This window comes from Phascolarctos cinereus, unplaced genomic scaffold (assembly GCF_003287225.1).
Source record: "Phascolarctos cinereus isolate Bilbo 61053 unplaced genomic scaffold, phaCin_HiC Scaffold_4;HRSCAF=312, whole genome shotgun sequence".
NCBI classification, from domain to species: Eukaryota; Metazoa; Chordata; class Mammalia; order Diprotodontia; family Phascolarctidae; genus Phascolarctos; species Phascolarctos cinereus.
Window position 1 is genome coordinate 450,340,124 of NW_027555847.1, and position 27,281 is coordinate 450,367,404.

The following is a 27,281-nucleotide window of genomic DNA, read 5'->3' on the forward strand; positions in this document are numbered from 1 at the left end:
AACCAGCAGGTGGAGAGCACCAAGGTAAATTCAAGTCCATGCTGTGATGCATCACTGGAAGCCCTTCATCAACCACAAAAAGTCCCTGGTTCATAGTCAAGGTGGCACTTTTGTGTTCTGAGCCTGGTCTTTGGCTTGTAACAGATGTATTCTCCTCACACATGTGGCATTTCTGATTTTTTTTTTCTGGCACAGAGAGGTAAATCATCCAAGGATGATGCTGGTGATCTTTTCCATTTAAAAGTAGAATGGTTGTGAAACTGTAACTCTCATTTAGTGCAATTGCAGAAGATATGCTCATTTGGAAACATTTACTGACCGTGGCTTTGCTTCAAGACAGGAAACTGAACCTCAGATCAAGTTTATGGATTATCCTGAAACTCTAAAATTGGCCCTGATTTGGTCAGAATCAGTTGGCTAATGAGAAAGGAAATGATGGGAAAATATGTACCAACAAATACAAAATCCTGAATGACGGTCCAAATGAGAGATTTTTTTTACACTCATTTAGGGCTGGCTCCTTCATTTTCCTGCCTCTCTTCCTTAAAATGTGTCTATATGAATGTTTCTTCTTTCATTTTTCCTTGATTCAGAAGAGGTGCCTCTCCTTTTCAAGGTTAATTCTTCAGTCTGTCTCTCCCCCCCCCCCATTATTTCATATGTTTTCTAATTCCCACGTCTTTCTATCTTTCCTGGAACCTGGCTCCCTCAATCATCCCCTCTGTCTCTAGTTCACCCATTTGTCTACTTAGCAAATATTTATTCAGTGCCTATTGTCCCTAAGATGATGTCCAAGCCTTGCATAAGTGTCTTGCCCACAGGTGATGTTTAATAAATGTTTATTTGAAAAGATGCTTTACTGGGTCATTTGGAGATATACCAATAGATTAAGACAAAACATCCCTGCCCTTAGCAAGTTCACTCTCTTAATCTTTATTCCTTAATAGTGACATACAGACATGTACATCTACTATACCCTATTTTGGAAAGAATATCTTCCCCATTGATTTGTTTCTGCAGATCCAACCCTACCTGTAAGGCCTAACTCCTCTCAGAAGCCTAACCTAACCACTATAGGCCATAGCTACTCTTTCTATTAAGTCTCCAGAGCCTACCTATAGTGTCTATTTTTGACTTAGCATTAATATACAGCTTCATATTAGGTTTAATTAGGTTCTTATGTGGGCAAATCTTTGCTCTTCAACTAGAATGCCATTTCTTTTGGGCAGTATCTATAGCTGTTACTTCTTTGTAGCACCTTATTCTCTCACAGTGACCAGCAAAGTGCCTTGCACAAAGTAGGTGCTTATAGATTTTTTTGGTCACTTAGGTAAACCATTAATTCAATTTAATTGTCTCTGATTTCTATGTGCAGTATTCTACTTCAGTATATATATATAGATATATATATATATATCTATATATATATATATATCTATTTTTGGAATTTAATTTTACTTCCATTTAGAATGTCATCCATGAAATTACTGTTATAAGTAAATGGTCTCAGAATTGTGGAGATTGCCTATTTTACACCAGGGATTTGGTTTAGAAAGCAAATGTTTGGTTTAGAAAACAAATGAACACATTTAGAGGACCAAGAGATGTTTCCCCTCTTCTTTTTGCTTTTAGGGCTACCTGGATTAGAATGAAATCTCTGAGTGGAGGAATGTCTTCTGGCTAGACTTTGTTTCAATTTAACTGGTTCAAATTTCCACTTTCGGAGGCAAGACATGAGATCCTGGATGGGAGCAAACCAGAGCTATTCTGCTGAAGCCCAGGAATGCTTAAGACATTCAAGTCCTGGTAGCATTTGACTGAGGCTGATAAAGGGTTGAAGAGGCGTTTTGGTGCCCCCTAGGGGATGCCAGTTTATCAGCTCCCTATTCTTGAGACTGGGTCTCTGTGGTATTGACTCTCATAGACTCACAGAACAAGTGGTCATACAGTCTCTCCTTTAAGAGTTGGAATCATGGGTGAACTCACCACTTCATTGCACTTTTGGATGGCTTTAGATGCTAGGAGGTTTTTCCTTATATCAAGCTAATCTTTGCTTCACTGAAATTTCTACTTACCCTTGAATATTCTACCATCAGAGATTATTTACTCCAACCTTATCATTTTATAGATGAGGAAATTGAGACTCAGAGAGTAGAATTAACTTGCTTTCCCCAAAGCCCATTGCGTCACCTCTTCCACCCACTTCTTTGCAGAGACATGACTATGGGTGTAGAAGACTATATAACATCTTTTTTGATATGTTGGTCAGTTTTGCTGAGTTGAATTTTCCCCATTTTTTTATTCTGTTACAAAGGATGGCTTTCTGGGAGAGGAAGGAAGAGGAATATATTAGGAAATGTAGGTGATGAAAAACAAAAAGAATAATAAAAATATATTTAAAAAAACCCTAATACCACATTACCTTTCTAGCACTCAAGGACATGATTAGCCTGCTTTGTTAAGAGGGGAATGTGGCTTTTCAGAAGTTTGTGTACCCTTTCTGTGGAGTCAAGAAACTCTCCCCAATATTTCTTTTTGAGATTCAGTGTCCTTTCTCAACTGCTTTGTGGATGTTTCCATTTGGTTAACCTGCCTTCACAGACATCATGTATAAGCTTATCACCTTTCCTCTTCCAAATCTGTTATCTCTCCTCACTTTTCTGCTAAAGGCATGTCTACCCTGCCCAGGCTGGATCTCTTCTCAGTCCCACATACAGTCAGCTACCAAATTATATGAGTCCTTCCTTGCATTGTAATTCTTTTATCTGCCTCTCCGTTTCTATTCCATAGGTTTTTAGGGCTGGAAGAGACTTTTGAGATAATGACATTTTACAGTTGAGAACACTACAGTTCAGATCAATGAAGTTATTTGTTCCAGAACCCAGTGGGGAAGTAGGAGATACTGCATTCTTCTCCGGGATGTCAAAACTGTTTCTTTGTATTGCATCTTTCTGCCCATCCTAAGTCTGGTTCTTCATCATCTTTCAGCAGAGCTATTTCAATAGCCTTCTTATTGGTCTCCCCACATCTAATCTCTCCCCTATATGCCACTGACAAATTATCTTCTGAAAACATTTACTTTATATTTGTCACCTTTTTTTGTGGTTTCTTGATTATCTTCAACAAAAAGTCCAAACTTCCCAGTCTATCTTTCACCTCTCCACTGATTTCCCACTATTCTTTATTTTTCACAGACCCACCCTCTCCTCTCCTTTCTTCATTCAAACCTCTCCATGCAAAACTGGTGCATCCATTTTCCTTAAACACAATATGAATTCTCTCTATGTTTGTGGAACAAATACTCTAAGTCATTTAACCTTCTCAGCCTGTTTTTTCATCTGTAAAATGAAGATAATAACAGCCCCTATCTCCCATGGTTAATGTTTGTCAAGCAATTTGCAAACCTTAACACGCTATATAAATATTTTTTATTATGATTGTTGTTGTTTTTACTTTCTTTTAGACTGAACAAAGGATCTTACTGGTGTAGGGAACTTCAAGTAGTAAGAAAACACTCTCTACTGATACAAATCTGCAATTGCTCTGAAAGTTATAATCTTAGACAGCAAGCTAGGATGTGCTGAAAGAGAGGCTTAGTGGCTTGCCCAGGGTCACTCACCCAGTATATAATAGAGGAAGGGCTTGCGCCCTGATCTTACTGACTCTTAAGCCAATTTTCTATCTACAATGCTTCTGCCTCTCCACAGCATTGATTTTAAAGTAATGGGATCAATGCGGAAAGCCAATCTGAGTAATTCAAACCTAAAGCCCCCTCTTTCCCCAATAACATTAAAAAATAACCTGAAATACTGAAGAAATCACATAATTTGTCTCAACTATCTGCTTCAGTTCTTCTGTGTGGAGAAAACCACAATATCATCCAACTGAATGGAGCTGAGAGGGCCGAGGAAGCAGCTACAATGAGGAGTTTATATGGACCCTAAAACTAAATTCTAACTTCTATGGAAAGGAGGAAGAGTATAGCTTTTCCAAAGCAGAAGCCCAGCTATAGTCTCTTTAATGAGAATTTAATACTTTCCCCCCTCTGAAGAACACTAATCTAATTAACACAGTGTAATCTAAGAGTGAAAAATCAATTAATGATTTTTAAAAGGATAGCATTTCCTATTAATTAGTTGGACTTTTCTCCTAATTAAAACTGCGCCATGAGGACATAATCTATAGTGACTTTTTCCTAATAAATGTTTCAGACAGGTAAGTGAAAAGTGAAATGGACATAAAGATAAAACTAGTTATCTGTGGGCATCACCATTTCCAGGTGATTAGACGTTTTTAGCCAAATTGTAAATTTCTGATCCAATTAAATTGTTCACATTGATGTGACTACTGGGGTGGAGAGAATATGTCAGGACCCATAATTTGTCCACTTAGAACCAGCTGCCAGAGGGCTTTGTTGCAAGAGTATCCAAATCATTTTACTCTGACTTTATTGACTTTGAGCTTTTCTTTTTTCTTATTTTGGTGCCTTCTAGAAGTCAAATGAAGCATTTTGGGTGGAAGTAACAGCAATAATTTGAACCCTGGTTCCAGGATTGTGTAGATTAAAAGAGATATGAAAGTTCTTTGTATCTTTAAAGCACCAGCCACACAAATAAAGCATTTGGAGGAATGGTGAAAGGCAGTGAAAAGATTATGGACTTAGAGTCAGAAGATCAAACTTTGTGTACCTCCTGCCTGTGCCACCTGTAAGCCATGTGACCTTGGACTGAATTTCTTAATCTGTAAAATGGGAATAATATGTACCTGAGAGATGCTAAGAAGATCAAATGAGATAGTATATGTAAAGTGATGTGTAACTATTAAGTGTGCTAAACTACTGCTATGACTTCTTATATTTCAGGTCTGTTTCTGATTTTCTATCATGTCATAGTCTCCCTCTGCTTCAGATTACTTACTTGTAGATGCCAATGGGCACCAAAGATGATTTTCTGTAATACTGGGGAAAAAAAAGATCAAAGGTAGCACTGCACTATATTTTGAGTCAGAGTTCTCAAAGTGTGGCCTGGGGTCACATAGAAGTTCCTGCGACCCTTTTCTGTGTGTCTAAAAGGTCAAAACCATTTTTATAATAATACTAAGACATTTTAATTTCTAGTGTAATAAATATTGACAGACATAATGCACATAAACAAAAACTCTTAGTATCATTTTTAAGAGTTGAAAGGGCTCTTAAGACCAAACTTTGAGAACTGCTGGTTTAGGGTAAGAGAAACTTTAATAAATCTGAATTCAAAATATTTGAATCTATGATGTGCATTCCACCTTTAGAAGTAAGATAGAAAAGACAACAAAGCAAACTTATCACAAATGAATTGAACAAAAGAAATTACCACAGAGTTTCCTTGGTTTAGCATAGATTCAGCCTAGTCGTGGTAACATTAACACCACAAAGACATCATTGGTCATGGAACTGTGATCTTGGAGCCAACATGAGAACCTCAGTCCCCAATAATAGATGAAATATTATGCAAGAGTATAATTAATGAAGTAGATAAATTTTTAGAAAAATTTTCAACAACAGGAGTTGAAGCAAGAAGAATTTGTTGGTTAAGAAATCTCAAAGAGGCAGGAAACCCTAGTCTCTGGACCTTCCACTTAATTTTGGCTTTGGTGTATTCATTTGCATTGTGTTTTTTTATTTGCGAATATTTCTACTTGGTTTGTCTCCTTTAAGCAAAAGCAGGGCAGGGATTGTGCTTCTTGTTCCTTTTAAAACCATTTTTTAGTGCTTAGTTCAGAGCTGAGCACACAGTAGGTGCTTAATGAATGCTACAGTTAATCTTACCAGTAGAAATAAGTGGCTAAAGATAAAGTTATTTAAACTCTCTGGGACATGGATTCCTCATTTATAAAATGAGGCATTTGGATGAGATAATGTCTAAGGACTCTTCCAATTCTAAATATGTGAGCCTGTGTGATCCTATGGTATGTGCATAGATCATCAGTGGTCTAACTAGCATGAAGTCATTAAATTATTACCCTAGAGCAGGGAACTTATATGGCATCACACAGTGGGATCTTGTGGTCCATTTTCCCCAACCTTCCCATTCCTTCCTGTTCCCCCCTAACAGGCCAATGGCTACTTTCTGTTAACTCCTCCTTTCTGTACCCTGCCCCTCTTCTTCCCACCAACCAAAGTAGCCTTCAGTAACAGAAAACTCATGATGACTCTGTGTCCTGGGGTGCCCCCTGCCTGTTCCCCTTCCTCCTCCATCCCCTGCTAGTCCCAGGTACAGTAACTGACAGTTACAATTCTGTAAAAAATACCTTCATATTGTCAAGAATCATCATGGAGGTAGAGGTTTCAAGATTGTGCAATGGCCATAGCTCAAGTGGCTTTGAATGCTATAATTTAGGGAAAACCCACCCACAATAGAATGAAATGATAATTTTTGTAGTGAGAAAAATAGCCAATTAAGATCCAGGGCTTACCAGCCCAAGGCATTGCCATTTACCCCAAGGACCCTTGAGAAGATTAGCTGAAGATCTCCACAAGGAATTGCAGTAGGAGCCAGTAGAGTATATGGAGGAAAATAATGTGTGTTTAAAAGGGAACCTAAAAAGGAAGAGAATTTTTAAAAGCTACCTTTCTTCTTTCCTCTGCGGCTTCCAGCTTCTTCTGTATCTCCTCCAGAGATACATCTTTCTTCTTTGGAGATGCTAAAGTTCGGGGAGCCTCTGACACTGGAGATGGTGGCTTCAGGATCAGCTCAAAGGCCTGGCCGGAGGCTCGTTTGTTAATCTGCTTCACTTCCATATCTGAGAAATAAAGGGCAGAAAATTCTGACTACATGTAACAGGAAGGAGAGGGTAATTTTGATGATTATGATGACAACAATAACAACTCACATTTATTTAGCACTTTAAAGTTTATATCAAGTTTGTACTTTATAAATAATCTGATCTACAATGGGTAAATAGAGGCATTTGAATCGGAGTTGGAACAGAAGGGGCCCTGAGATTTTCTGTGCAATGCTCTAGAAATATAAATTCACACTGTTGGCATAATTATGAATGCAAGATAAATATTTATAACTTTTGAGAAAGATGACAGGATTTTAAGGGGAGGAGGGTGGTAGGAGGCCTACTTAGAAGAAAGCCCTGTCCTTAATTCACATTTAATTTTGTTTATTTGCCTCTGGAATGAATATGAGCCACTTCATGAAGATGAAGTAGCACAAATTTGCTCTTTGGTAATTGTCATGACTGGAGACATCTTAAGGCCACCTTTTCAGTAAAATGAATTAGGCATTCTGATATGCAGAGGCTGGGAATTACAAGCATATTTACTGGAACCAGAGAGCAAGTCACTTAACCTCCCTATGCCTCAGATTCTTCCTTTTATTTTGCTTTTTTAGCATCTTTCTCCCTGCTTCATTAATTGTATTAACCTGAACTTTCATTTACTGCAACAATTTACTATTATTTCTTAATACCAGGTACCAATCAACTTGATCAATTAATCAATCAACTGGGTCCCAGTGTACCATGGGTACCATGGAGGGGATATATGCTTATTACATTTATAAAATATTGTGAATCAATTAAATCAATTTTATAATTTATATATAAGATTTAACTGTATGTCTATATCTGTATTTGTACATGGGGTCCAGACATGATTTCATCAGGATACGGATAGTATTGCCATTGAATCAAATCTTGTCAGGCAGCTGGATGACACAGTGGATAGAGTTCTGGGCCTGGAGTCAAGAAGACTTGAGTTCAAATCCAGCCTCTGACACTTACTAGCTGTGTGACCCTGGGCAAGTCACTTAACCTCTGTCTACCTCAGTTTCCTCAGCTGTAAAACAAAGATAACAATACAATCTACTTGTCAGAGTTCTTATGAGGATCAGTTGAGATGACTTTGCTCGCCACCAGAATAAATTAGTAACTCCTTGGTAACTTAGGACCATGGAATCATAGATAGGGAGCTGGGCAGGACTTTAAAAGTCAAATAATCCAGCTCCTTCATTTTTACAGATGAAGTATTTGAGATTTAGTAGTCTTAGAAGATCAATGCCTGGGGCACAGAGAGGTTAGTTGCCTATGGTTAGGGGACTAATAAGTGTCTGAGCAGGATTTAAGCCAAAGTCTTTTTGATTCCAATTAGGATAAAAAATTACTTTTATCTCCTCTGTAAAGAGGTATAATTCAGTTTCCTATCTAATACTTCCAAGAACAGGGAATTCATGCCTTTATGAGGCAATTCATTGCTTTTTTTTATAAGTCATGCTTCATATTCATCCCAAATAACCACTGGGCCTCTCTTCTTCATGCATTATACAAAATATATGATTACTTTTGGATGTATTGTATAGCTTATGTTATATTGGAATTTGGGATGGGACCAGTGGTTTCACTGGCAGAGGGAGCTCCCTGTGAGCATATTCCCTCTGCCAACACGGCCCTGTTCTGCAATTTAGAGTCTTGGAAGGTTGCACTAGTGATTTGCCCCCTGTCATACACCCAATGTGTGTCAGGAGCAGAATATAAAATTAGGGCTATGCACTTCCCATTTGTTATGTAGGATGTGATTTATGATCTTTGTGACATTATATGTTATTTTATCTCTATACTTGCATATCTACATTAAAATAGTATAATTGTAATATTGGGGGCCCAATTAGCGCCCTTCTTGGTGAGGCAGGAAGGTGTAGCCAGAGGCCTGTATGTGCCCTTACAAATGAATGGGCCATTTGAGGAAATTTGGTGAAGCAGATACTCTTTCTCCCTTTTGTTTTTTATTATTATTGGGTAAAGAATTAAAGGATGTCCAAAGCTCAAATTTCAAATCCACATGGCACCAAGTGAAGTTGGGGCCTGGAAAACATGGGCCAGTTATATACATAGTCTTCCAGCATCTCAGATTGAGAAGGAACTTCATAGGCCTTTGAGTTCAACCACTACCTATACCAGCACTACTTCTATGACATACATAAGAGATATGATCTGATATTGCATTGAAGATGCAATGAAGAGGGGGGAATCTACCACCTCTTTTTATTATTTTTTTGTTGATTGGTTTGTTCATTTCTCTATCATCTATCTTCTTATTTATTCACTTATTTACTTGGCTCCATTCCCTCTTGAGGCAGTCTATTCTATTTTTTCAAAGTTCCAATCTTTCCTCACTTGTCTAGTGATATAATAGAGATATAGAATCTCAAAAGTCACCTAGCCCAAATTTCTTCCCAATACAGGCATCTCTTCTACTACTTCTATAAGAGATGGTAATTCAGTTTCTTATTGAATACTTCTAGGGACAAGAAACTCCTTTAGGCATCAATTCATTCCTTTTTGGGAAGTTCTATCTCATATTTACTCCAAATATGGTTCCTTGAAATTTCCATTTGGCCTCAGTTCTGCTTTCTGGGGCAAGACAGACTCTTTCTGCTACCTTTTCAACATGATAATCCCTCAAATACTTGAAGACAGTTATTATGTCTACAATAATGCTCTTCTCTTTTCAGGGCTACACATCTCCAGTGACCTTAAGCATTCCTCACATGAAATGGTTTCCATTCTCTCTTGATTGTCCCCCTCTGGACACTTTGGTTTGTCAGAGTCTACTCTTAAATGATAATGACCAGAACTATACCCTACACTCAGTTATTTCTGACTAGGATAGATTACAAAATCATTACTGCCTTTCATCTAGCTGCTATAAATCTATCATTGCTTCTTGAGTCTGAATTAACCCCCTTATCACACAGTTATGTATCTTGTGGCCTCTTTCACATGACCTGCTGTGAAACTGTCTCTAATTATAAATTTATGCAAAATGTGTACAAGAACAAAACTTTATATTTATCACATATTTTACAATGTTGATTTTAGGCCAACATTCTAGCCCATGTGAATGTGGAATTTTCCCTAAATTATTTGTATCTGTGACTACATAGGTCTGACTTTATTGAAATAATCCATGCTTTATTAGCTGGTGTTCTAGTAATTGGCCATTGACACTTTGACAGAACAGTGATCTGCTATGTTCATAATGATGGCTTGCAGATATTGTGTGATATTTTATGACAAATATCTTCTGGATTTTCAATGAAAAATTAAATGGTTTTATTAGATTTTTAGTGTTGAGTGGATTTGATCACCTCCTAATTCTTTGAAAATTGTAAATCTATGTAAAGTAACTTCCTGTTAATTGATCAATCAACAAGAATTTAAGCAGCTACTATGTGTCAGGCATTTTACAAATATTGTTTCATTTGATCCTCACAACAACCCTTTGTTATCTCTATTTTACAGTTGAGGAAACTGAGGCAGATAGAGGTTGGGGTCGGGGAACTGGTAAATAGCTGAGGTCAAATTTAAACTCAGATCTTCCTGACTCCAGGGCCAGTGCACTATTTGCTGCACAGCTTAGCTAGCTATCTCTCCTAACACTGGGGTACAGATAAAAAAAAAATAATACCTACTCTATAGGAGCTCAAATTCTAATGAGGGAGACTAGTATAAATAAGATATGCTGTATAAATATAAATTGAATAAAAACAACCATAGACAAAGTAGCTACATACAAAGTAGTTTGGGAGGGAAGGCACTAGCATTGTGTGCGTGGTTTGTGTGTGTGTGTGTGTGGGGGGGTTATCAGGAAAAACTTTACACAGAAGTTGATGCTTTAACTGTGTCTGAGGTAAACTGAAGACTCTGAGGTAGAGGTAAGGAGAAAGGGCATTTCAGGCTTGTGAGGTGGACTGTTAATCAGGACAGTCTCTTGCACACAAGGTATGTATTGCTAAAACTCTTAGTGCAGTTTTAAGTTTAAGCAAAATTTAGTTTTAAGTTTTAAGCTTTTTGGACTAAGACTTTTTGGATGCCATGTGCATGTGTACACAAGTATGTATGTATACTATTTATATATGTTTATGAATGTTATAAGTTAATATGTACATGCTATTATATGTATCTTGCTTAACTGATGCTTAAGACAGGGAAAAATTAGGAAAATATTTATGTATTAGGGGAATTCATTACATCTTGATTATGAAGAATTAACAAGCGTTAATCCTTCATAATAATAGAAAAGTTCTTATTTAAAATCATGTAAATTTACATATTGCTATAAATTGTGTCTATCATTCCAGACCCCTGAGATTTTTCATCCTTGTTATTTCCTATTCTTTGCTCTCCACACTTAGCATTGCCTGCTAATATTGCTATTATTTGCTTTATAACTATCCAAGAGAGGTTTCCATGACAGGCTAATAAGTATTCCTATTTAAGAGATAAATAAATCCTCTTTAAGCAGTCCTCCTGAAAGGGCTCCCTCTGCAAGGGGTTATAACACCTTTAGAAATATTGTGTGTTAACACCCAATGCTGATTGAACTCTGGAATAATGCATATGGTAGGGGTCAGTTCTTAGACCCTAGTCTCCTGTTGCAGCAGTTGTTACTGAATTAAAGCATCTGCTAATGGGTCTAGGAACAGCCCCAATTTTAATGGCCCTGTGCTGGTTGGGTGGTAAATATATAATTAACTTTCAATTCTGGGAAGAGTTTTTTAAACTGTATCGTAAACTTAATGTACCACAATAGATCATTAGCCATGCATAAAGTGCTTGACACTGATGATGTCAAATATTAAGAGGTGACACGACAAATACAGTTAAGAAGTATGGCTTTTGTTAATAATGTTAAAATTTCCCGACCCCCCTAAAATTAAGAAAACATTCTCCTATTTATTATCTAGGTAATGTTGACTATGAGGAACAGTGAGAGTTAAGATCCTTTTGAAAATATGAAGTTTTCATTGAAAAATTTATCTATGCCTGTGTCTATAGATATTTTAGGGTGGAAGGAATAAACTTACACAGACATACATGAGAATCAAATTCTTCTTGACAGAATAGTTAATAAAAGTGGAGGGTTTGGTGTGGAGATGGAGTGGGGAAGGTGATGTGGTGTAGTGGGAAGGCTTAGGACTTGGGATTAGGAGACTGTTTCCCCAGCACCTGGTATTGTGCTTTACACATGGTGCTTATTAAATGTTTGTTGAATGAATAAATGAAACCCAAATCTTTGTCCTACCTCTGTCACTACCTTGAAACTGGGGCATCAGGTAAGTCATGTCCCTTCCCTAGACTTCAGTTTCCTCATTTGTAAAATGAGGGGGCTTAAGTAAAATGATTTTTCAGGTCCCTTCTAGCTTTAAAATTCTGATAGAAAATAGTGATTTGAAACAGATGTGTGTTCTTGATACAGATGTTATTTCCAGGCAAAACAGTTAGTTAGCACTTGTCATGAATGCTCTGCCACTGACAGAGCTCTCAACAGAATGACGAATAAAATGACAGATGAAGAAAAAGTCCTTGACCCCAATACTTTAAAAACAAGAGAGAGTTGGTAATATGGGATGTGGGCCTCTTTACCTTCCCTTAAGACCTCTATGTTTGGGACTAGCTCAAGCAGGCTGGCTGAAGGCATTTATTATTTTGATTTTCATGACTGAATTGGGGTGACTCACTACATTAGTAATTAATAAGTTAAAATCCGTTGGGGAATTATGGTGGTTAGGCTTCCTCCAACTCTCTTTATCTGGATCACCAACCCCTTGGTGGTCTGCTGAAGCCCTTATCTAACTGTTTCTCAGAATAATGATTTTAGATATGAAAAATAAAATATATAGAATTCTATATATAAATATATAGAATTATAAAGGAAACAGTTTTATTGAAATTAATCCATTGAAATAAATTCCATCCAAATTCATGGACCACCTCCTCTATGGGCTGCCTGGGGATCCATGGACTCCAGATAAGAGCCTGTATTCTAAATGATACTAATTTTCTCATAGGTCCCTACCAGCTTTCTGACACTAAAAAGCAAAATATACTTAAGTGTATTTTTCAAAGCCTAGTTTTTGCTGAGGATTTTCTCTCCTTGCATTTTCAGTGAAACGCCACTCTAATTATGGATTAACATATGATTTATAACAAATAAATAGTAAATGAATGAATGGTCAGATAAATGGAGACAGACAAACAGACAGGGACAGGGACAGATAAATGATAGAGACAGATAGAGACAGAGAGAGACATAGAGGTAGAGATATATATATATAGATACACAGATGGATAGATAGATGGATAGATGTGTGATGCTGTTCTGGAAGGATCATTGTGGTTAATCTAGCTGGAGCAGCTGCTAGTAACAACGCAACTCTGCTTCTGATGAAGCTTTAATGTGTTATTATTAGGACCAAACACAAAATGTGACAAGCAATAGGCAATCAATAAATGCTAATAGCTAGAAACAGCAAGTCAATTGTGAGATCTATAGAGTATTGATTTAATTATAGCTGGAACTGGGACAGAGAAATGAATGATTACCCAGCCTTCCCAATGATCTAAGAAGCTAATTGATTTTCATTAAAGGTTACTCACCATCATATGTATAGATATTCATGTTGCGAGGCTCAGGATAGAAACAAGAGCAGATCAGTGACAGCATGGACAGCTCCTTCATTTTTTCCTTGTAGGCTGAAATAAAAAAAATATTACGTGAGTGAATTTTCATTGTCAAATTCCCATCTGTCTTTAGGCCTACATGTTAATTAGAGTAGTTTGTAGAATGATTTCCGGCACATCCAACTGCCTGAGCTTTCAGGTAGCCAGTCAGTCAGAAAACAAGCAATTTTTTTTTTTTTGGCTAGGCAATGGGGTTAAGTGACTTGCCCAGGGTCACATAGCTAGTAAGTGTTATGTGTCTGAGGCTGGATTTGAACTCAGGTCCTCCTGAATCCAGGGCCAGTGCTCCATCCACTGCGCCACCTAGCTGCCCCTAAACAAGCAATTTTTAAGTACCTTCTATATGCCAGGCATTGTGCTAAGTATTATGGAGGCAAAGAAAGGAAAAACAAAACAGTCCTTACTCTCAAGGAGCTCACAGTCTATTTAGGAGTAAACAACTATGTACAAACAGGGCATCTACAGGATAAATTGGGGTAAACTCAGATGGAAGGCCCTAGCATTAAGGGGAACCAGGGAAGGCTTTGTACAGAAGGTAAGATTGTGGCTGAGACTTTAAGAGAGCCAGGAGGCAGAGATGAGGAGGCAGAACACTCTGGGCAAGGGGAAAAGCCAAAGAAAATTCAATGATTAGGGAGATGGAGTGTTGTTCCAGGAATCACCAGGAGGCCAGTGCCACTGAATTGCAGAATGTGGGGGGGGGGGAGAGGGAATGGGAGAGTGTAAGAAGTCTGGAAATATGAGAATAGGTTGAGTCCAAGTCTCTCTTCTAACACACTTTATGTGTGTTTGACTACAGTAAACGGCTATGTCTAGAGGGTTATGTCTAGGCCCTCCTAAAGCAGAAGGCTATGCCTACATTCCTCTTTTATTAATTTATTCAATTGAAAAAATGGCTCCAGTTTTATCAGTAGATTGTCCTTGAGGACATGGACTATTTTTGTTTTTGTATAACCAGGGCCTAGCATACTGGAGGCATGTAACAAATGCTTGTGCTGTTGAGTTGACTCAGGTATACATTTAAGCACCAGCTATTTGCCTGTTTATTCAGAGTGGGTAACAATTTATATCAGCAGGATAAATAAGCAGTGATGAATGAAAGAAGTGTTATGCAGGGTAATGTGGGTAGGCTACATAGGATAGATTGACAACAGGAGAGGCTGAATACATAGGCCAGCTGCAATAGTTCAGGCCTAACTAAAGTGATCAGGCCTAGATTGAGGGAATGAGAATAGCAGCAAGGAGAAAGGAAAGGAAGGGGTAGCTGTAATACACATCACGAAAGAAGAACTTGTTGACTCCAACTGCATGTGGAGGCCAAGAAAGAGGGAAAAATGAAAGACTTTTTCAAGATTTCGCACTTAGACAATGAGCTACCACAGTAGCTCAGAAGAGGGAGAAATCCCTGCTGGCTGGTGTAGCCATGGAAGGCATCCCTGGAGAAATAGGGCATGAGATGGGCCCTGTATAGGATTCAGATAATCAGGCTCGGGGTGGGAGGACAGGCATAAGTAATGAAACCTAAAAAGCATTTTTATGAAAAATGCAAAGCCCAAGAAAACAAAACAAATATGGTATGTAGTCAGAAATGATGGTGCTAATAAAGCCGAACAATCGATAATGCAATTGCAAGTGTTTAGTGAATGGTAATTCTCCTTATAGGCTTAGGTTAATAGAATAACCATAATCCTTTCAATATATCCCAGCATAAAGTGGAGCTGTGAACTTTCTGGCAACTTTTGGGAGGTGATAAGTATTTTCATATAATCTTTTCCACGGTCGGTTGCACTTGATATTGGCCATTAATGTTTGAGAATAAATTTCTTACCCCAGTGAATTAATTTCAAAGTCAGCCCACATGAAGAATATTGATACTAGCGCAGTGTCTACTTAACCAAATGACATAGGAATGCTAATTGTTTTCCTCTGTTCTTCCACATGGTTATTATTAACTGTGCCCCTTTTACCCTGGCTTTCAAACAGATCTTCATTGTTTAATCATTGTGTTTGAACAAGAAGGTAATGTATTATTGATTTTAATAATAAAGAGACTGAAACTTACATGTTCTAGCTCTAAAGCCTGTGATTCTAAGGGTGTTTCCCCTCCCTGTATTGCCTTTGCAACTTATATTTTAGATAAATATCATAAGGAGACTTGTCCTGTCCATTGGCCCAGGCCCAGAGATGGAAGGGAGGGGTACCGTGATAAACAGCTGCAGATTGGAGGTGGGAAGAAAGCCTGACTGGCAGGAAGTGGGGTGGGGGGAAGCTCTGTTGAGTTTTTAGTTCAGCTCTCTTTCCCATTTGCTAATGGAATTTACATAATCTTTACTGATGTGACTAGAAAAGGCTCAGATCAGAACTACTTATGCTAAGGCAATTATCTGGGGAATTTAGGACAAGAAAACTCTTTTGCCTAAGTTACTTAGGCATTTTAAGAATAAGCATTTTTTTTTTGGTCTGAGTGATCGCCTGTAATTCTATTTCATTATTCTGTGTACTTATGCAGCCTTTAATCTCTCTCTCTCTCTCTCTCTCTCTCTCTCTCTCTCTCTCTCTCTCTCTCTCTCTCTCTTTCTCAATAGTTTATAGATTTTATTCTAAAAGCCTTAATTTATAGCTTGTTTGTTGCAATGAAAACTTAAAACAAGTATACAAAACAGTTGATTCCTAATTTTGTATTGAAAGCAGTAAGTTTCCATAATACTAAGCATATCAGTCTTCTCTCTTTTTTCCTCTGCTCTTCCCCTTTCCTTTTCTTCTCTCTTTCTGTTTTTGTCTCCGTCTCTCTCTTAAAGGAGCAAGTATTTGTGGAGGGAAAGTAAGCATTTTTTTGCATCTGAAAAATATGTATGTATATGAAGTATTAAAATAACAATCAACTATAGTTGAGTCATGGGGACAGATTAAAAAGTCCAGAAAATAATAATGATAATAATATATTATTATATATTAATATAAATGGGGCAGTTAGGTGGCACAGCAGATAGAGTGCTGAGCTTGGTGTCAGGAAGACCTGAGTTCAAATGTGACCTCAGACACTTAACTAGCTGTGTGACCTTGGACAAGTCACTTAATCCTGTTTGCTTCAGTTTCCTTGCCTATAAAATGAGCTGGAGAAGGAAATGGCAAACCACTCCAGTGTCTTTGCTGAGAAAATCCCCAAATGAGGTCACAAAGAGTTGGACACAACTGAAATGACCGAACAACAAAAAATTAATATAAGTAATAATAATAGCTAGAATTTATATACCACTTTAAAGTTTACAGAGAGCTTTACAAATATTATCTCATTTGATTTTCACAACAATCCTGGGATGTAGATGCTATTATCATCCACATTTTATAGATGAGGTAACTGAGGCAGACAGGTTAAGTGATTCACCCAGGGTTACATAGCTGGTAAGCATCTGAGGCCAGATTTGAACTCAGGTAGAACTGCATTTACACACCAAAGTAGATTATTGAGAATTGGGGCGATTAACCACTAATTCAGAAGAAATCCTCACCTTAAAAAATAATACAGATAATGGAAATTAAATATTTTTAATGGAACTATTTGGATGATTTCTTCAATTATCCATTTCATTTGGCCTATGTAAAAATGTAACCATAGATCTGGATTTTTACTCTGTCTAGTAATCTCTATAATTCTAGATCCCCAGGTTTTATTACTCCCTGAGTTACCCAAGATCACCCAGCAAGGAAAAGGTGATGTTGACACTTTGGCCTACCTTTTCAAACTCCAGTGTTTTCTTTTTTCTTTTTGGCTAGGCAATGGGGTTAAGTGACTTGTCCGGGGTCACACAGCCAGTAAGTGTTATGTATCTGAGGCCAGATTTGAACTCAGGTCCTTCTGACTCCAGGGCTGGTGCTCTATCCACTACACCACTTAGCCGCCCCTTCAGTGTTCATTTTATTACACGAGTGTAATTGGCCTTATAAGATCAACTCCTGCTTCAGATACTTACTAGCCGGGTTACCTTGGGTAAGTCACTTAATCTCTCCCTGCCTTGGTTTCCTCATCTGCTAGAAAGGGACTAATAAAATTGGTTAATATTTATAACACATGGTTGTGGTCGCAAATAAACAAGATAAAAGTATGTAAAGCACTTTTCAAACCTTAAAATGCTATACAGATACCCCCACAGACTTAGCACAGTTAATAAGCTTAAACTACTCTATGCCTTTTGGGACACTCTGTATAAATGTCAGCTATTATTATCATGTAGTAGCTTTTGAGTTTCATATTCATTAGGTTATAGAAATGTCAAAGTTTCCTATATAGAAAATGTTACTTCTTTTATGATTGTCCAGTTATTTTGTGTGTGATACATAGCAATTGATAGCAGCTCTGTTGACTAATATGTGAAAAGTCAAGGAGAAATATTCTAGAAAATGCCAAATTTCAGAACCCACAGTGGGATAATATTCATAGTCAGATAAAAGTGAGGTACCATGACTTAGTCAAAAGGGGACAAATTAAAATGGATACTGGAATGGAAGTCCTGAGACCTGAGTTTGACACCTAATTCTAACATTCACTAGCTATGGGGACCCTGGACAATTAATTTCATCTTTCTCAGATACATCATTTTAAAATTGGGATTACTCATAATTATAACACCTGTCTTACAGGGTTGTTGTACTGGAGCTTTCCTTATATCTCAGAAATCTTGGCTATCTTAATAATAAACTGATTTGATTGACTGATGCTCTTGCCCTAAGTTTCTGCCACAGATTCGGAAAAGAGTCCAGAATGTCAGTTAGCTGCCAGTCTACAAATTAGAATCTCTGCGTTCCCCTCCTCTCTTCTCCCTTATTTTACCTGGGGCCCTTTTGGTAATGAGTTTTCTTGATAAGTTCTAGTTATTGAACTGGAATCCAATTTTTCTTGTTTTCTTTGGAAAGACCTCTGGGAATAAACTCACTGTATAAAGAATAAGATTAGGTAAAAGGGACAACGAAAGGTGCAGTGGGCTTACTTTGCTTTGATGTACAGTTAACTCTATTTACATTGGCCTCCTTAGAGATTTCATTGACAAAAGCACTTTTGTTGAGCTCTGGAGGTGAACGTTTGTTTATACTGGTTTCCATTGTAGGGTCTTTTCTCTTACAAAAGAAATTTTGTTCCAGAATTTCTACAGACAGAGCATTTTAGTAATTGCACCAGGCCCCATATTATGGTAAGAGTCCCCTACTGCTGATCGCTGGCCAGGGACTGGGGGAAGAGACAGGAGGCAGCACTGCCAAGTGGTGTCATGGAAACCCCCAAAGTGTAGACAAACATACACAATCAAATATCAGTCAACCCTGAAAGACAGGTATTATAACTATGATGAATCCCAATTTTGAAATGAGATATCTGAGAAAGATGAAATTAATTGTCCAAGGTCCCCATAGCTAGTGAATGTGAGAATTAGGTGTCAAACTCTGGTCTCAGGACTGTCATTCCAGTATCCATTTGTCCTCTTTTGACTAAGTCATATCTCACTATGACTATATACATATTAATAGTTGAGATACATACATATAGATGGGCATAAGTAGATACCTATGCATGCATGTATGCATTCATTGACCTCAGCCATAATTTCCCATGATTTTCATCTTCTCTATCTCCCTCCTATTTTAATCTTCAGATTATCTTTTCATAATCTTCATATTTGTTCTTGATAATTTTAAACTGGTTTTATCTATTGGTAGAATACTGTGGAGTTAGGGTGGTCAAGAGTAAGAAAAGTTGTGCTCCATTTCCACTTTAGGCCCCAGAACCCAAAGTAATAATAATAATAAATAAAAATAAACTAGCATTTGTATAGTGCTCTGAGGCTTGCAGAGAGCATTTACATATGTTGTTTCATTTCATCCTCACAACCACAGGAAGTAAGAGCTATTATCATCCGACAATTTTATGGATGAGAAAACAGGCAGAGAGAGGTTAAGTGACTTAATTGGGAAAATACTCCTAGTGAGTGTCTGGGGTAGGATTTAAACTCAAGACTACCTGACCCCAGGTCTAGTGTTCTACCCACCAGGCCACATAACTGCCTCCAGACCAGATGATTGGGCAGAGGCAGCCAGGAAGTTCAGGTCCTGGAGTCAGGAAGACTTGTCATCAAATCTGGCCTCAGACACTAGCTGTATGCCCCTGGCCAAGTCATCTAACCTCTGCCTGCCTCAGTTTCCTCATCTGTATAATAAAAATAGTAATATCAGCCACCTCATAGAGTTATGAGTCTCAAATAAAATAATATTTTAGCACAATGCCTGGCCTATAGTGGGCACTTAAGTAATGATTTTACCCCTTTCCTTCCAAGGTCAACTCTTTCATCTCCTTGCAAACAGAGCATGCTTTGCTAAGATACAAGTCACTGAGATTTCCTTCTTAAAAGCCTGAACAGAGTGGGCCCTAGTAATTTTAAGTAAAAAACACGTCCAGCCCACTAGGAATTCTAATTTCAGATTGTCTGATTTTTTGCGAGGTTGGGCAGGGGATGACTTTGATACAAGAAACTCATCATTTAAGCAAAAAATATAATCTAATTTTTAATGAACTGTTTGAACATCACAGAAGCTGCTGTTACAGTTGGCCTTGCTCCACTTGTTTCTGGTCTGTATGATGTAATGGTACATTGCTGGGTATGAAAATGTATCCATATTAGGTTCAATTTTCCCCCCAGTAAGAATTATGGCTCCTAAAGTACAGTTTTCAAGGCCGTTTCTGAAGGATTAATATTTAACTAATGTAAGCATTGTACCTTTCATGCGGGGACAGATAGCAAATCAAATAAAGGGGCATTTTAAAAGGTCAAAGTAGAGCAACCCATCACTGGTTTTACAGAAGCATATGAGGCGCTAAAATTCTAATTCTTCATTCTTGGCACAGAAAATGTGACCAGAAAAATAAATTGGGTGACATGAATCAGTCCTTGTGATCAAAATCATAATGAGAATAGTAAATTGTACCAACCAGGGACCTAACCCTGCCTTGATCCCCATTTAAAGTTCCCATTCATTTTAATCAATGTCTCACTCTATGATGTGGAATGCTATCCATTTTTTTCCTGATAAAGGAAAATTGGCTGCCTTTGGGGAGGCCTTGCTAGGCTATTGTTTATAGAAATAATAGAAACACAGTCTATTTACAATCAATGTTTTGTCACTCAGCTTAATTCTCATGTGGGCTCAGGGAATCATTCTTTTGTCTTGCTCTGGCATTCAAGGGTGGTCAGATGGCTACCTGACAGCACCCAACTTATTTATGGCTAGGCTCCAGTCCCTTAGACTATTAATAAATATGTTCAGACAGAAATGAGGAGATGATTGGTCCCCAAACCTCAATAGTTCTCTCTTCAATGTGGTTGCATTCTTTCTGCAAAGACAGATTAGTGTGAGTGGAACAAGTGTTAGATTGTGCAATCAAAACAGTTTGGGGCTTTGATTGCTATTGTGATACTTACTACCCATGTGACCTTGGGTAGAGGCAGCTCATGGTGTAGTGGATAGAGTGCTGAGTATGGAGTCAAGAAGACCTGAGGGGGCTGCTAGGTGGCGCAGTAGATAGAGCACTGGCCCTGGAGTCAGGAGGACCTGAGTTCAAATCTGAGCTCAGACACATAACACTCACTAGCTGTGTGACTCTGGTCAAGTCATTTAACTCCAATTGCCTCACCCGAGAGGGGAAAAAAAAAGACCTGAATTAAAATTCAGCTTTGGGTACTTACTAGCTGTGTGACCTTGAGCAAGTCACTTCACCTCTATTTGCCTCATTTTCCTCTAGTGAAAATGGGGATAATAGCACCTACCTCATAGGGTTGTTGTGAGGATCAAATGAGATAAGATTTATAAAGCACTTAGCACAGTGCTTAGCACACAGTGGGTACTTTAACTGCTTATTTCCTTCACTTCTTTTTTCTCTTGGACAAGACACTTAACCTCAATGGATCTCAATTTTCTCATCTATAAAATGAGGGCATTGGACTAAGAAGACCTCTATGGCCTCTTCCAACTCTAACTCCATAATACTTGTTATAAGAGAAGAGATTAGTCTTCTACTCAGAAAACCTGGGTTCAAATTCTGGCTCTTCCCCTTATTAGCTGTTTGGCAATGGTTGAATCTCATCAGCTCTCTGAGCTTTGGTTTCCTCATTTGTAAAATGGAAATCATTGTATTTATGCTGCTTACCTCGTGTGGTTGTTATAAGAAAATACTTTGTAAATCTTGCAGTACTGTACGAATGTAAGCTTCCATGGAGGCCGACATATCATTCTCTACAGTCATTTGGCAAAGTGCTTACTACATCCTTTCATTCCTAAGTGGTTGAATTTCAGGTGGACTATAGAAGCCCAAACAACAGACCTTCCTAATTTTGGAAACACTGGTCTAATCGTTCATTCATTCATTCATCTGTGATGTTTTAAACCCTTATTATGTTTAAGCACTGAGCAGATCATGCACAATTAGCTCTTCATTTGTTACTGTTATTAAAACTATTTTACATTAAGTGACTTAATTTCTAGAATCAGAAATGTTTTGGTCACCAGTGACAGGGAAAATAGACTATTTAGATGTCTTGTTGCCACCCCAGTGTTGAGATGTTTTGAAGGGATCTTCAGAAAACAAACCAAAATAAAAAGCCCTCCATTACTATTTCCCATTGTCTAGACATTGGAATGTGGCTATGGTCCAGGTGTCTGTATGGAGCGATGTCAATATGAAGCAATTATAACATAGAATGCACTCAGCAGCAGCAAAAATTTTCAAAGATGGAAACTGTAAAGACAGTATTCATTGCAACAGCTGTTGAGAAGTTAAAGCCATTTTTACCAAAGAGAATTCAGCCACTGAGTCACTGACATTACCTGGCTCCTGTCAATGAGCTGCCAAGGAAAACTATATTCTCCCATTCTTAATAAAGATTCTTTGTGAAAGGTCACTTCATTTTTTTTCTTTTTATCCTCAGGGCCTATCATGGCACCTGGCACAAAGCAGGTGTTTGATAAATGCTCATTGATTGATGTGGAACATAACTATGGCATGTTCTTTAAGGTTTCATGTAATATATGCTATTCCTTTTGAAAGCTACTCTATATGTACCACATTGGTGATTCCATACGCATATTTATCCTTAATTTTTTTATACTCTTTTTAGGAGAGGTTGAATAATTTCTGGGCCAAAGAAAGCAAGGTTGCAAAAATTCTGAATCTATTTAGTTGAGTACTCATTCCTATAGAGCTCATTCCATCCCAAAATGGTAAGCAGAGATGTATGAGCAATTCTTGAGCATCCTTTGAAGGCATGTAGCCCAAACCACAGCCAGGACAATTTCAGTTTGCAAACTTTTCTCCTTTAAATTTACGTTTAAACACCCCCACTCCCAAAATATTGTATTGAGAGGTTGAAAAATATATCAGGGCTGTGTTTCCATGATTTCAATAAGATTGATAAATGAATGAAAAAGTAAATTAAAAAATTCAGTTTATTTTCTCTCTGCCTTCTGAACTCTGAATTGGTTGATTACCTGGACATTTTAGAGACAGTGTTAATTAACAGGCTTTAATGCAATGCTGTACTTTGCAGCCGATTAGGTTAGGTGACTTGACGTAATAGCTGACCAATAGTTAGGCTATCTTAGATGATATATTTAGAAGAAACATTAGGTGGAAGAGGGCTACATTAATTTCTGGCAGAAGTCCTGTCTGTAATAATCTAACCTGATTTCTCTGACATTACGAAAATTTGTATATGCTCAGCATGCATTTTATGATGAGGCTGTAGATGAAACTTACATTTGATGAATCATGGGTCATATTCCTTTCTTTTCCCCATAGGTTTCTTTTACTTGTAAGATTATCAATTCATTTCCATTTAACAAATGCTTATTAAACACACACTAAGTGAAAGGCACTGTGATAGGGGATTAGGATACAAAGGAGAGAAAGAAGCAGTTCCTGCCCTCAAGGAAAATACATTCTTCTAGGGGACACAACACATATTCAGATAAGTGAATTTGAAGGACATACAAATGGAAATGACGACCATGAATTACTCATACACCTCTACTTGACACTCCTGAATTCCTTCAGAGACAGAGTGAGGACCAAAAATGATTGGGTGGGGTATGGTGTAAGGGATCTCTCAGGGGTGATGAGGGAAGACTTAGTGCAGAAGGCAAACTAGCTGAGCTGTGTTTTGAAGGAAGTTCGAGGATTTTGTGACATGAAAGGAAAAAGGAAGGGTATACCAGATATGAGGGATTTGACTGTGCAAAGGTAATGAGGTGGGAATAATAGGAAATAAGGGTGAAAGCTTAGGAAGTAGCAAAATTGTGGAGGGCTTTAAATGACAGACTGAGGATTTTATCTTTTAACCTGGAAGCATATATATATATATATATATATATATATTATATATATATATATATATTATATATATATATATATATTATATATATAAGTCTATAAGTCCTACCAAACTGAGACTGAGTTTGGGCTAATCATGGACTGTATAGACATACAGTCTATACTGAGGACCAGAGTTTGTTTTTATTCCTTTTTCTTTTTTTTTTGGTGAAATGGGGGAAAAAGACTTCCAATTAGGTTGGGCAGAGGGTGATGAATTTTTTGGTGATAAGCCCTAGGTTACAGAGGGTTATGCTCTGTGCTGATTGAAGGATTACCCATACTGAAGAGACAGTGGACCCTCAGAGACCTGCAGGATGTGTTACACTAACGAGAACTCCTAGGAAATTTAAGCTAGCATTTGAGCTCTGCTTTGCCAAGAAAAAAAATACCAAGGTTGGATTCAATGGAAATCACCTTGTAAAATACCTCTTTATGAGTCTCTAGCTTCCAAGTAAGTAAATGTCAAATAGAGACCAATAATTAGCTGAGATTTTGAAAACGCGCTGAAACTATCAGTCCTTAAATGCCATATGAGGAGGCCACTCACTTTTAATTGGCAGAAAAAACACCCAAAGCTTCTACTCCAGCATGGCTAGTGTCAGATTAAATTTACTCATGCCACTTTGTGATTAATTGGAGTATAGGCAGAATCTCAGAATTCAAACATTATAAGTCAGGCTAAAATAACATTTATGGGTCAAAGATAAACACAGAGTGACAAAGTGACTCTGAGCAGAGTATGCTGGAGAAGATTCACCTCTGTCCAGTGTGGTGGTAGTGGAAGGAGTATTGAAGTCAGAGGACATCCTGTTTACTGCCTGTGTGAACTTGGGCAAATCCTCCTTGGGACTCATCTGTAAAATGAGGAGGGGTGTGTGTGTGCGCTAAATGACCTCTGAAGTCTCTTCTAACTCTCAATCTATGATTCCATTATCCCCTTGGACCACCATGATACAGCAGTCAAAATAGCAGAAAACTATGAGTCAAGATAAATATTTCATGGAACATCACAATCACATCAACCACATTCAGTTTCCCCCAATGTCCAGATCACTCCTACTGTGATTCATTTATTCAGCAAATATTTGAGTATCTATGCTGTGTAAGTTATATTCGTATTCCTGCTATTCATTCTTAATTTGAATGCTTCTTCAGAGAAAGCATGAAATAAATGAAATCTTCTACATTAAACTTTTAAAAATGTTTGATGTTCAAAATAATGAATATTTCAACCAAACTTGCAGTAATTTTATTTTGAGTAATTGCAAGACTCACAGTCATTTAAGTGAGTGTTAAACGTTTTGCTCCTACTCTGGAAGTATAATTTCCTTTAGAATCCATTTTAGAGACAGCTAAAATGGTGTGAAAGAAATCCTTCAGGTTAACCTAGATATGTCAGCTAAAATTGCTCGTATGTGTTGGCATTTCAAACACCCCACCTCCTCACAGTTTGCCATGGATGAGCTCATTCTTTTCTGAGATGGGCTTTGTTATATTGCAGGCTGGACTTTAATTAGTACAATCTTCTGTCAGTAACACAGTAATATATTAGCCAAGTAGGGGATGAAATCACTACATTATTCTGGAAATGATTTGTCTCTTCCCATCACTGCTAAATGCATTAAAATGTGATATAACCAGAGTGATATAAACAAGAAAAAATTTGGGGAAAAATCCTCTTTCTTTCAGGCTTTATACTTCCTGAGAGATATTTTAAAACAGAATTCATTCCATGTAAAAGCTGTTTTCAATGGAAAAAAATCAGAAACTCAAAACAATATACTAAAACGTAGTAAGATGGGGATGGATTCTTTGGAAAGCGTATGTGATTTAGAAACAAAAGATATCAATTCAGTTTTTGAAAAGTATAATGAGAAATCTAGTTTAATTTTAAAAAATCAGATATTTCTATATAGAAGTATCAGCCTGACATTTGGCATGATTGAAGTAATGGCTATAGGGAGGAAAATAATTAAAATCTTAGTGTTATTTACTAACAGCAAACAATTTATTGTCAGAATAAAAAACTGGGAATATTATTAATTATGAAAAATCTCTAGCATGCAATAGAGACTACTCACTTATAACTAATAAAATAAAAAATAAAAATGTATATAAGAATCTCTTTCAGTTCATCCCTTAATTAGAGGGATTTTTAGGATCCCCCCATTATTATGAGTACTTGATTGATTTGAACATACAAATATTATTATTTGCAAATGTCCTTTTTAATAGATTTATAATTTCTGCACAAACTATAAATTTGTAGTTTCATTTCAATTAAACAAACACTTATTAAGTGCTTACTATGTGCAAACACTCTAGTTTTAAACAATGTAATTATAATCAGAGTTTTAGAGCTAGAAGATAACTTGGAGCCCTCTTCCTTTTCCTGCCCCCATTCCCCTATTTGACAGATGAGAAAACTATATCAAATCATCTTTCAGTCTTTAACATTTTTCTCCTTTTGAGTGAAGAAAAAATTTCTCCCTCCCCCCAACACCTTCCCCAACTTATCATGGCTATGCTTGTTCTCAAGATCAATTTTAATCCTTTCAGTAAATTTCCTGATTATTGGTGTACCAAAATATTCCTTTACTCTGAATGCTCTTTTTTGAAATTACTAAATCTACTTTGGTTCTTCTAAGTACCAGCAACAGCAATTTTACAATATATGCCATATCTATTAAAGTTCCCTTTGGATCTATGAAATGCTAAAGTCCTCTACAATGCAAAATGTCAGATTTTTATTTTATCTGCATGCCATTGAAGGATTGGTGCTTGCAGAAAGGCATGTGGTACCTGTTGGGTTTCTACTTTCCATGATATAAATGACCAAATGGAAACTTGGGGAGAGGAGTGATTTCTGGACATATATGACTATGGGATGATAATGTCTTCTAATTGTCTGCAGAACTGGAAGAACTAATGTCTCAGGGGTTGTTGAGCTGGAACTGAGCGGTGACCCACCTCTTCATTGATCTTTTTCCTTTGGGACTTTGAGTGAGGTAGGACTAATTTAAATTAATCCTTAGAGTAGGGTGGGAGAGGATGGTGGTGTTGTTTCTCACTTGGCCATAAGATCTGTAAGCCAATGGGGAAAGGAGGGAAGGGAAAGTAATAAGCATTTATATAGCTCTTGCTACATGCTAGGAACTATGCTAAGTACTTTACAAACATCTCATTCACTTCTTACTTAGGTGCTGTTATTATCTCCATTCTGTGACTTTCCCTGAGTCACACAGCTAGTAGGTGTTTGAGGCCAGATTTGCACTTAAGTCTTCTTGACTCCAAGCCTACCCACTGTGCAATGTAGCTGTCACAATGGCAACTTTTATCTTTTTGTGCTTAGTTTTTTCTGATC

At 37.4% G+C, this 27,281-nt stretch overlaps 1 protein-coding gene across 2 annotated transcripts in view; it reads right to left on the reverse strand.

Moving 5' to 3' along the window:
* STMN2 (stathmin 2) overlaps positions 1–27,281 on the reverse strand; it is a 70,056-nt gene that overhangs the window by 22,268 nt on the left and 20,507 nt on the right. For both annotated transcript variants that reach the window (XM_020976211.2, XM_020976212.2), the window contains exons 2-3: positions 13,426–13,521; positions 6,608–6,780 (exon numbers count right to left, since the gene is read on the reverse strand). In XM_020976211.2, coding sequence (XP_020831870.1) covers positions 6,608–6,780; positions 13,426–13,521 — 269 coding nt within the window. The remainder of the gene's footprint in view (positions 1–6,607; positions 6,781–13,425; positions 13,522–27,281) is intronic.